The sequence below is a fragment of the Phycodurus eques genome, chromosome 1, assembly GCF_024500275.1.
Source record: "Phycodurus eques isolate BA_2022a chromosome 1, UOR_Pequ_1.1, whole genome shotgun sequence".
Classification (NCBI taxonomy): Eukaryota; Metazoa; Chordata; class Actinopteri; order Syngnathiformes; family Syngnathidae; genus Phycodurus; species Phycodurus eques.
Genome location: NC_084525.1, coordinates 28,650,597 through 28,662,982, shown reverse-complemented (window position 1 = coordinate 28,662,982; position 12,386 = coordinate 28,650,597). Strand labels below are relative to the sequence as shown.

General features: G+C 39.9%; 1 protein-coding gene across 1 annotated transcript in view; it reads left to right on the top strand.

The window, feature by feature from the left end:
* Positions 1-2,659: 2,659 nt before the first annotated feature.
* plekhg5b (pleckstrin homology domain containing, family G (with RhoGef domain) member 5b) overlaps positions 2,660-12,386 on the top strand; it is a 91,082-nt gene continuing 81,355 nt past the window's right edge. The window contains exon 1 of the mRNA XM_061686119.1: positions 2,660-3,308. Within this exon, the coding sequence (XP_061542103.1) occupies positions 3,227-3,308 (82 nt within the window). The 5' untranslated portion in view covers positions 2,660-3,226. The remainder of the gene's footprint in view (positions 3,309-12,386) is intronic.

The following is a 12,386-nucleotide window of genomic DNA, read 5'->3' as shown; positions in this document are numbered from 1 at the left end:
AGTCTACTCCAAACCTTCTTTCGCCACAAATCCACAAAGTTTTTTTCTCAGATATACTTACTAGCGGAGCAACTGCACTCTATGGCACTAGTGTTGCTTCATTCGCGAAGGTTTCGTTCAGAAAACGAATCTTTTTAGTGCTGAGTGAGGATAATCCTGCATGTTGTCAGGTGACCAAGAATTAAGGAAGTCTCAAAACTGTAAGACAACCAGACACTAAGCCAATCTGCCGCTTATGTGATTTAAACACTCTCCAGCTATTCAGATGAAGCTGTAGAAGCTTACTAAAGACAAGGGGAACGTGTGCCCCAGTATCACGGACATTACCGCTCTTGTGCTGGTGAAGCACCAGGAGGACGATGACCACCTTTTAGTCAAAGGGAGCAGAAAGAAGGGGGGTGAGAGGAGGCATGGCGAAGAGAAGAAGGAGGTAGAAACTGGAGGCAGACAGTGCGTCAGAAGAAGAGGGAGCAAGACAACTTAAGCAGGAGGTGATGCTCCGAAAAGGTCTGGAGGAACCTGAAGGAGCAGGTGGAGGTGCAGTACAGAGAAAAGATAGCAGCTGCACAGAAGGAGGCAGAGGAGAGGAGATGCTTCCGCACAGCAAAAACAGCCAGGTGTTAAGTTGACTCTCACAGTCAATTTGGACCCTTGCTAAAATTGTATATTGATAGCTCCACACTTGTTGTGAGGATAATTACATATTTAACACTTTAACAGTTGCATTTTTAACCCCTCTAAACTTAAAAAAAAAAACACTTTGAGAATTAAAACTTTACTTTTTAGCTTCACTCCATACAGTGTCAGGGACCTGGTGACTCCTTTGTTTTCGAAAGATCAATGTTGTGCACAATTGTTTGCAGCAATGTGTAGACCTTACTGTACACTGTCCTAAAACAGATTAGACAAAATGTGTTTGCTTCTCTAAAGGATGTACAGTGGTACTTTGATTTGAGTGCCGCAACATGGTCATCGCTTGGTTGATTTATTTATTTCGTTGCTTTGTGTTTAAGATATGAGCAAGCTTCAGATATGCTGCTGCTTGAGTCAAGTATTTTTATTTTTTTCAACTGAACTGTAAAAAAAAAAAAACAACAGCCGCCAATGCACTTTTTAGCCGTTTATTGAACAGGACAAACATGTAACAAATACAAAATGAAAACACTTGCAAGGAGCATGGAGGAGAGGCTCACACCTGCCAACCCGACTTACTCCAGGTTCCTGACGTCACTAAACTGCACCACTTAAAAGCACATCGACGCACGAGTGTACTGCACCGTGTGTGTGTGTGAGACTTTAATCTTAAAATCCCTTTATTACAATCAGTTTGCTATTTTTCATGGTCTTTTATTTTTTTTAACAGTATTTATTCAATTAAAGTCAATCGCGTAATCAGTGTAGTCATACATTAATTAATCTTCAATCCCCGGCCCTGCCTGCGTGGGTTTTCTCTGGGCATTCCGGTTTCATCCCACATCCCAAAAACATGCCTGGTAGGTTAATTGACAACTCTAAATTGCCCGTAGGTGTGAATGTGAGTGCGAATGGTTGTTTGTTTGTATGTGCCCTGCGATTGGCTGGCAACCAGTTCAGGGTGTACCCCGCCTCCTAAACGATGATAGCTGGGATATGCTCCAGCACGCCCGCCACCCTTGTGAGGAGAAGAGGCTCAGAAAATGGATGGATGGATGTTAATTTACCTTGGGAAAGAGACATTGATCGGTCCGTTTTTCAGCTGCAATGAATGCATTTATATTTGGAGAAATTTCCTTGTTGTGGAAGGATATGGAGAAGCAGCAAAAGTGTGAATTCTGAGTACATTAAATGATGAGGTGAAATTCTCATCCATTCTTGTGATTAACAAGATCCTGTTTGATGTGTAATTTAACAACATTTTTGTATGAGTACACTGGTTGGTTGCTGAGATGCTCCTCCAAATTGCAACATAACTTGAGCAAATAAAAGAACACTCAGGATTATCTCCAAGCACAATGTGTAGCTCCGGAGGAAATCTGGGTAAAAATGTGGGTTTTCGTTAACTGTAAGCTAAAATCATCAATTCATTTTCCGTACCGCTTATCCTCACTAGGGTCGCGGGCGTGCTGCACCTTATCCTAGGTATCTTCGGGCGAGAGCCGGGGTACACCGTCAACTGGTCGCCAGCCAGTCGCAGGGCACATAGAAACAAGCAACCGCACTCACATACACACCTACGGGCAATTTAGAGTCACCAATTAACCTACCATGCATGTTTTGGGGATGTGGGAGGAAACCGGAGTACCCACACAGGCACGGGGAGAACATACAAACTCCACACAGGCAAGACCGGATTTGAATCCAGGTCCCCAGAACTGTGAGGCGGAGGTGCTAACCAGTCATCCAGCGTGCTGTCCGTCTAAATAATAACAAATAAAATAATTTACTCTGTGTAGTGAATCTATATGAGTTTTTTAAATTTAACTACAGAAATACACCGTTTTTTTAGATGCGCCTGTATTTTTATTTACAAAGCAATACATTATTATTATTAGTAGTAGTAGTAGTAGTAGTAATTTAATTTATTGCTGTACGCCTGAATTTCCCCTCTGGATATCAACAAAGGACATATTATCTGAAACTGCGATTCAGCACCCCTAGAGGCACTCGCCTGGCAGTGCAGAGCAAATCGCTACATTGGATGAATGGAAGGCGGTCGGCGAGTGTTTGGAGTGGAAGAAACAAAGCTAAAAAAGGAGTAGAACTTTGTTTAAAAGTTCTCTGAGGAGAGGCGCTTCCTTTAAAACACCACCGTGGGCATTTATTTCTAGATTCCTCCCTCACCGTGGGCATCAAACTTGCAAGCCGAGCCCAACAAACGGCGATTTCAGCGAGGAGCATTTAATTTTGAAATGTTAAACCACGGCAACAGGTTACGATGTGCGTGTTTTAGTTGACGTGAGGACATAGGCTATCTTAAAAACACGCACCTTGGTCACACTTCGCCTTCCACGCGCTCGGCGTGATGTGGAGGTCGAGTCGAGCCGAGCTTCACGTCTAGTGTGCAGGACAATGTGGGAGAGCTTTTGACCGGACAGCTAGCCAAACTGAAACTTCACGGGGTGATTAGCAATTAGCATCGGAGCAAACCGGCACGCGAACCTGCTCGGAACCGGTGAGGGTTCCCCCTTTTCTGCCTCACCACCACAGCACCACCACCAAAAAAAAAAAAGCACGACCGCATGCCTTCATGGTTCCGAACAAGTGGACCATGAATTCAGTCCTGCACAAGTCGCCTCCTCGGAGCTGGCTTGGACTCAAGTTGAGGCTCAGTAAGTGACTACTGTATTTTTATTTTGGAATTTTAGCTATTACAGTACTTATGAGGCTTTATATGTATTTTCTTTTGGAATTTTAGCTCTTTCGGGTAGTCGTGAGGCTTTATACGTTGTTGTTTTGTCTCTTATTTGTTCAAATGACCTAATCAATCCATCATTTCAATTGGATATTGTCTTGTTCCCAGTGACACTTGTGCTCCGCACACTTTTGTAACAACATTTCCTGGATTTTCGGCTTTTATTGATACTGGGGTCCTCGGTTTACGACGGAATGTCCGTTCCTACGGCGGCGACGAAACCGAAATTCAATTTGTACGTAAGGCGGAACGCTTCGTAGTCAATCACTAGCCTACATTAATGCAGAAGTAGAGAAATAATGACAGCAAATATTTGTGTGAATTCAATTTTTTGGCGTAAGTAAAACAATCAAATAAAAAACAGTACAGCGGTAACTGAGCGTGCCTCCTGACGATGTACGACTTATATAACTGTACTTTAACGCCACGTACAGAAATTAAAAAAAAATCTGAATAAAACTGAATGATACGAAAACTGAAACAGTATTTACCATAGGAAATAATGTAAATCCAATTAATCTATTTCAGACACCCAAACTATAAACAAAAATAAAATTTATAAGGAATAACTGTACAATGTGAATAACTAATAAAATTGATGAATAAAGATTTAACATCACGTTTACCTTTTTATTGAAGACACATGATGGCGTATGTAAGAGGGCAAGAAGGGAGAGGGAGAAGGGCAGCTTATTGTTTGGAAGGGGAATCTGCCATTTTCGTACTTTGCTAGATGAATTTTCTTTCTGCAGTGTTTCTCATCTTCTTTATCAAAGCCAGGGTTGGTGCTTGCATGGTGGCTTACTGGGCAGATACACTCAATAAATGAGCACAAAAAATACTTTTAAAAATGTGCTTCTGATGAACGTGCTGTTGTCTTGTGCTGATGCACGCTCAACCAGAAAACAAAGTGCACGTGTATGGGGTGATTTGTGTGGGGCTCAGTACTGGGAAACGAGTGGCAGAGTCACACAGTTTTGGTTGAAACCTGAGAAAATGTTCATAAACTGAGACAATTGCGGATACAAAATTGCCGAAAACCGAATTGTACCAAAACTAGGGCAGATGAAAAGTGAGGTTCCACTGTAGTTCAATGCACGCAGTTAACCTTAAACTGTTGTAAGTCGCATCCATGATAAACTGGTGAACCCCAGTATATTAGAACTCTTTGTTGGATTTAAAATGATATGCTGTACAGTTTGAAAGGTTCCTCTATAATGGGGGTCTTTGGTGTATGACGTAGCCCAAATTTGTACGTTTTTAAGTTGGAAGGTGCCATAGTCTAACCGAAGTCTGTCCATTGCCATCTGTTATTTTTACACATTATTAACCAATTGAAAGTGTTAAAAATAGCTTGAGAACAAATCTATTAACTCTCTTGAATGCGTCAACTGTCTGGAAAGTGTTGTAAAACTTGCCATCTTCTCTCACTCTGCGGGAGCCGTGCAGCATTATGTCGCCTCAAGATTCTGGATGTACTTGAGACAGTAACAAGTGAAAATCGTTAGGTTAGATGCATTTAAGTAAGACAGTTATGTTAATGCTTCGGTGCAGAAGGAACTGTAGTGGCACACAGCTAAGTTTGTATGCAGATTCATTTCAGCTTATTATACCACTTAGACAGCTCGTCGTTTTATTGAATGCAATACTCCTTTGGAAAATAGTTTGACAAGATGATATAACATCTTTTGTGACATATGAAAGCCTTTTTCGCTCGATCAGTTTGGTGTGAGCGCAGACTTTGATGTGGACAGCTGGCGCTGTGTTTGAGCAAAATTTTCTTTAGGTTTTAAAAATCTTTTAACTGTTAACTTTACACTTGTGTGACAAAAAAGTTAAAAAATGTGATTCATGAATGAAGCACATTTGCAATGCGAGTCTTATAGTTTCACTTTTGTTGATGTCAACAAGTTATTGTCCCGGATTGTATTGTGTTTATACCTAAAAGGTTACACTGTAATTGTCCTCGTCTTATTGTTCTTCAGCTCAATTTCATCACGCTTAGGAGCTGTGTCTCTTTTGGGATTGATTAGCTTTTACATTTCTGGGCCTGAACTATTGAAATTTCTGACTTTTTTTAGGCAAGAACATCAAAGGTGACATCAAGCCATCAGATTCAGAATGCGTGTCCAAAAACCACCCACTTAAACACGCCCATTGTAAATATGAAATACAGGGAAAACTGACAAATATGACACTTATGGTACATTAGAGGTGTGTCGACGATTCAATAAGGAAAATAATTGCTGACGGGAGCCAATTAAGTAATGTGGAGGTTACCCTCATTTCAACCATTGAGAGAAAGAGTCAGCCCATGCCAACTAATGTAACATTTAGTATTTGTAATATTTTTTGTATTATTGTTTACTTCCATCTTGTGAGAGCCCGGTGTTAAGGTTTATAGAGTTACTAGCAATTTGGGCATCCGCACATATAGGTTGGTTTATGTGTTCTGTCAGAAAAAAGAAACACTTAGGCACATATTGGATATGTGTCACTTGAAATGTAAACATAAATAGATAGCAAAGTATGAATCACACCATCCATCTATCCATTCATTGATTCATTAATTTTTCTATACTGCTATCTGATCGAATGGCAATGAGCTATGGGGTCCGTCAAGGGTTAGTTCTTGGACCCCTCCTGTTCAGCCTGTATATGTTACCCTTGGGTCAAATTCTTCAGAACTTTAATCTTGACTATCATAGCTATGCAGATGACACACAATTATATCTGGCTGTGTCTCCATATGACTACAGTTCAATTGAGGTTTTATGTCACTGTCTAAAACAGATAAATATCTGGATGAGCAAAAATTTTCTTCAATTAAACCACAAAAAAAGTAACACAATTGTTTTTGGCAATAAAGAAAAGAGAATTGCTGTTAGTAAATACCTGGAGTCACTCTCTTTAAAAACCAAAGACCAAGTCCGAAACCTTGGTGTTCTGATAGATTCTGACCTGACTTTCAACAGTCACATCAAATCAATTACTAAAACTGCTTTCTACCATCTGAAGAACATATCCAGAGTGAAGGCTTGCATGTGTCAAGCAGACGAGGGGCCTCATGTACAAAGACTTGCGTGGATCTCTAACTAAAACGCGTACGCTCAAATCCAGAAACAAATCATAGTTACAAACATATCCAGATGTATGAAACTCTGCGTACTCATGAATCCAAGAACATTTCATTTGTACATTCCAATCAACGTGGAAATGAGCGCACATGTTGGAGTAGCCGACTCTTCCCTTTCCACACCCTCATTTGAATATGCAAATCACATTTAAATGAACGCTGCACCTGAGATGCTGATATCTGCCTGATCAGATACAAAGGAAAATGAGCAAAGTAATAAAGAAAAATAATTTTTCGGAATGTGAAGTTGCTCAATGAAGTGGAGGCGCGCAAGAAAATCCTCTTTGGCACGCTGTCTTCCGGCGTTAACAACACACGAAAGAGGAGCGAATGGGACAGCGCGTGTGCAGTTGTCAATGCTTTGGTGACAGAATAGCGCGCGCGCTAAACTAAAAAAGAAGTGTTCAAACATTAAGGTGGATGTGAAACGGAGGACAGCTGCAAACTATGGCCAAAAAAAGGCGGAAGAACCGGCGCGGAGGGCCTCACCCCGTTCGAAGAGAGAATCGCTGCGATCATGGGTGACGCTGCTCTCTCAGGGGTGATGGGAGGACACATGGCTCACTATGATCAATCACCCCACAAGGTTAATACCATGTATTTTTATAACTCATAACAAATGTGTTCATACAGTAACCAACACTCAGCCCTGTGAGATAAAGGTTCATGCGTAAATGTTCTATGTGTGGTATTTCTAATAAATCTTTTGAATTCAAATAGAAGCACATCAGCATATCAAAGAGGATATCAAAAACTTTGACTCCTTTTTGATTACTCCATTTATTATTTTAATACAGAGGAATGAACACGCACGCTAAAAAAAAACAGTTTTTTTTTTTATGTGAAGGGGGTAAATTATGTCAATTTAAACACATTTTAATCATGTGCAACCGATGTACATGTTCAAATGAAGTAATTTTTTTTTAATTATTATTATTATTATTTTTTTTGCTTCGAGTCAGCTTTAGAATAGATTTTAAAGTTCTGCTACTGATCTATAAATCACTAAATGGTTTAAATCCTGAATACATGAATGAAATGCTCATGGAATATAAACCCAGTAGGGCTCTGAGATCGACAGACAAACAAATAGTGGAGCACAGAGTCCAAAGCAAACATGGTGAAGCAGTATTTAGCTATTATGCTGCACACAAATTGAATAAGTTGCCAACAGAAGTGACGTCAGCCCCAAGTGTGCAAGTTTTTAAATTCAGGTTAAAAACTCTTCTTTTTTCTCTTCTTTTTAGAACATTTCCACTTTTAGTGCAAGAAATATCATATGTCAAATGCGCTATATAAATAAATTTGCTTTGCTTTGTTTGTCCTCTTTAAGGTCATGGTGAGCTGGAGCCGATCCAGTCAATTAAAAAACTGACGAGTAGCTTCTGAAGCCACGGTGCTTCTGACTTTTTTTTATTCCTAGTTTTAAAACAGCATTAAATAAGTTAGTTTGATTAGCTAATCTTTCTTAAAATATTTAATTTAAAAAAATAATAATTATCCTCTCTTGTTCGGTTGTCTGGTCAAGCAGAATGGAGGATCTGTGTTGTATGCCTTTTTATGCTGGAACAGTTTTTCTATGCAACAGGGGAAGTCAACTCATCTGGGAATTGCCAGCTGAATGTTTCTCTGCAATCTCGACTTCACGTGTTGGCGCTGTCGGGAGTCAACGGGTTCATACCGTCTACATGATGTTTACGTTTAGCAGCATTAATAATTTGAGTCTGGAACCCTTCAGTGTTCCAGGCCACTGGAGTCTTAAATTGGTCTTAAAGTCACTGGTCTAATCTGGGGCCAGATGTCTTGTCTGGTCTCTGTTGAGTGTCCAAAAGACAAACACAAGTACCACATGTACTTCCGGTAGGGATTCTGGAGCTTGGGCATCTGTGAGCAGAACACCTTTGTTCCACTGTTATGTTTCTTCCACTTTGGTCAATACAGTAACACTGATGTGGAACACAAGCCAGTGCTAAACGCTGGCCTACCTTGTTCCAATGTAGAAACACTTTATCCATTGGAAATAATGGAAATGGAAGTAATCATTTCTAGGCTCAAACTTTTGTTAACGCGTTTAGCACCTTTGTTGACGCCTAAAACGTTAAAACACTCAGCTGTAACTTTATTGACAAAGGTGGAATGTGGAGGTGAGTCACATAGAAGTTAGTTACTGTTGGTAGTATCCATCGATTTTCTGAGCCGCTTCTCCTCACTAGTGTCGCGGGCATGCTGGAGCCTATCCCAGCTGTCATCGGGCAGGAGGCGGGGTACACCCTGAACTGGTTCCCAGCCAATCGCAGGGCACATACAAACAAACAACCATCCGCACTCACATTCATACCTACGGGCAATTTAGAGTCTCCAATTAATGCATGTTTTTGGGATGTGGGAGGTAACCGGAGTGCCCGGAGAAAACCCACGCAGGCACGGGGAGAACATGCAAACTCCACGAAGACGGGGCCGGGGATTGAACCCGGGTCCTCAGAACTGTGAGGCTGACGCTCCAACCAGTCGCCCACCGTGCCGCCTACTGTTGATAGTAAAATATAAAAAAAAAAACTTTGAAGTGATGATGCAGTTGGTACTGCTTTGAATCTCTCTGGTTACGTCATGCAATTTTGTTTATGCAGTATTATTTGTTATTTCTTCTCTCAATATGCATTGTTTGGAAGTGCTGGAAAAAAAACATAAAAAGAAAAAAATAACAAGCAAAACACACTTACTGAACTGAAGTTTAACACAATATACTAAGGTCTCACGTGATGCTTTTTGAACTCCAAAGCCCAAAATGTAGGTCAGAATATGAGCTGTCAACTCTAGAGACGTCATCACAGTGTTTGGCACAGCGATTGTCCTCTCAATAGTGTTTCCGGGACTACCCTCATGGTCTACATAGTTTGGTTCGGACTGTTCTTAGTGGACTTTAAACCACTTTAGCAAGAAGTCATTGAGCAGGGTCTCAAACAAATATTTGCCATGGGCCACGTTGTTGTTAGGGTTTCCCTCAAATGGACGTTCTGACTGTGAAACTGTACGTAAATGTAAAATCGCCTCATCATATTATCAGGCCTACACAACAAATTGATGGATAACTAGTTTTGAAATTAGAAGGATAATAGTTGATTCAACTATTGCAGTGTTTCCCCTATGTTGAGAATTAACTTTGTTAATTTACTTACTACTGGTTGTGCGCAGTGCAGGGTAGCGCCGTGGTGTTTGATAAGCACATATAGAATATATATATCCATCCATCCATTTTATGAGCCGCTTCTCCTCACTAGGATATATATATATATATATATATATATATATATATATATATATATGCTAAATTATTAGTACAATTCATGGCTATTACTGTGTACTGACCTTGCTAAAATCAAGGCATTACAATTGCACAAATTAATATGAATGCTTCAAAGAATAAATAAATTACAAAATTATTCAAACTATTTACATTGCACCGACATTGCAACAATGCACAATATAAAATAAAAGCGGTCCCCAAACTTTATAGCGCTATCGGGCGGTTTCACATGAAACATATTTTGAAGGCATGGCAAATAAACAAAAACAAATGATTAAAAATATCACTCAGAATTACGCTTCAACGAGCTGGTCCTATTATATCTCCACAGCATAGCGTGTTGCAAGACGCTGCAATGTCATCTGTTTAGAAACAATTATGCATTTCTGTTTCACTGTTGCTATTTATCTGGTGGTTTTATTGTATTTGAAGAAACCTACTCATTGCCTATCTCATGGCCATGATGATACCTCAAGGAGTGTATTGACACACTACACAAACCGTGTCGGCACTGTATTGACACTGTGTTGGTCACTCAACAGTGACCATAAAGCCATAAAATTCTAAGTTAATGATTATTTGCTAAAAACAATGAAGTTTATCAGTTTGAACATTAAATATATTGTCTTTGTAGTGTATTCAATTAAATATAGGTTGAACATGATTTGCAAATCATTGTATTCTGTTTTTATTTATGTTTAACACAACGTCCCAACTTCATTGGAATTGGGGTTGTATTTTGTTAAAAGCTGATTAAAGGACTATAATTTTTACAAACAATATTACAGAGTCACACAAAGCCTTTTGTGTGTAATAAACTATTTTTGAAAAGTCTAATTTTTTGTGAAAATGTCAACATACCTGGGGTACTCACACAAGTATCTGTCAATTCTTCATTGCCATTCCGAGCTTTATAATGCCTCAGCATTGATGAAGTGCTCTTGTTGATGTAAGATAGCTCTGTGGCGCTTCAGCTACAATACAATCAAAAGTTAATTTGTCTGAAAACAATTCAAACCTCTTGCCAGAAAAGAGTACAAACATATTTAATTAAAAAAACTAACAGTAAACAATGCCCAAAGGAGAAAAATCTACCTTATATGGCATCAAAAGATCAAAATTATTCCAGACTGGGGAAAAGTTCTTGGAACGATCCATGAAGTCAGTGGAACAAGGTGAGGCCAAGCAAAACTCCAAAATCCAACAGCAACAGCAAAACTCCATCCAACAAATCCTCAACATACCGACAACAGTTTGTTTCCTTATAAACACAATTTGGCGTGGGACATCCAAACGACACACTTCCTGTATCGGTCACATGATATTTTTTTCTTAAAGCGATACACTCATCAATACAGGGTTTCACTCTTTTTCATCACATTTCTGTCTGTCTTGTTTACTCCAGGGACGTCCTTTGCTGCCGTCTTGTGCCAGCAACGAAGCCGCCATGGAGGCGGATTAGTGATGCTAGCTTGCTAGCTAGCCCGGCTAGTAACAGTTCAAATCCGTGAAGTTGACAGCATGACACATTCTCGTGCTGCGATGCTGATTTGTGTGCATAATTTGACATACTAATCTGCCGACTAGTGACGATAGCTAGCAAGCCTGGCTAATCATGGTGCAGAGCCGTGAGGCAGACAGACAGAGTGGAGCTTTTCCAGTGTTTGTACAGTATGAGCATGTTTTTTTTTTTGTTTTTTGTTTTTTGGGGGGGGCGGGTATTTCAGTTTCATCATCTTGGGTGGCTGTCAATTTTCTTTGGTGGCCCACCCAAGAAAAGCCCATGTTGGGGAAACACTGCTATTGCTCAAGTAACTGTAAAAAAGGGTTTGTAACAACAACAAAAAATGCTTGCAATATCTCGTTATTTATTACATATGACATTTTGGAACAGATTTTAATCAGAAATATAGAAGTTGACACGCATGATTTGGTTTCGCAGGTGACATAAATTAATGTGTAGGGCTGGATCTGGCTGAATTTGACACCTGTGTGTCATAGCGTCAAGAGAGTTCATGTTTTCAGGCGAGCAGATGAAAAGTGTGTGCGCTGTTGTGTGCGGGGCTGTGTGCGTGCCCACATGTGCGTTGGGGTTCTGGCCCACCGCGTGACTTCTTACAGGTCAGACTTCCTCCTCCATTGTTTTACTTTATTCTCAACAGTAATTTCCTTTCCCTCTTGTCTGCCTCATCCTAATGTTGAAGCAGGTCACACTGTTTTTTTTCTTTTGTTCAGGAACAAGGTCATGCTTGTTTGATACTGCAGTTACATGGTTTATATTTCTGTATACTACAAAATGCAGTCATAACCATTAACCTTTCTCCCCTTAATCTGGGAATGCATGGTATTATTTTAGATATTTTGAAATGTTGTGGGTTTACATGTATTTTCAAAGTCCAATGTCAGTCTCACAGACCCCAGAGTTAGATTTTTCTCTAACACAATTTACTGTAATTTCTCGTGTATAATGCCCCACCCCCCCAAAAAAAGTGTCAAAAATCAATGGTGCGCATCATACATAGGTATAGGGGGAAATGAAAAAGACTTTCCCATTT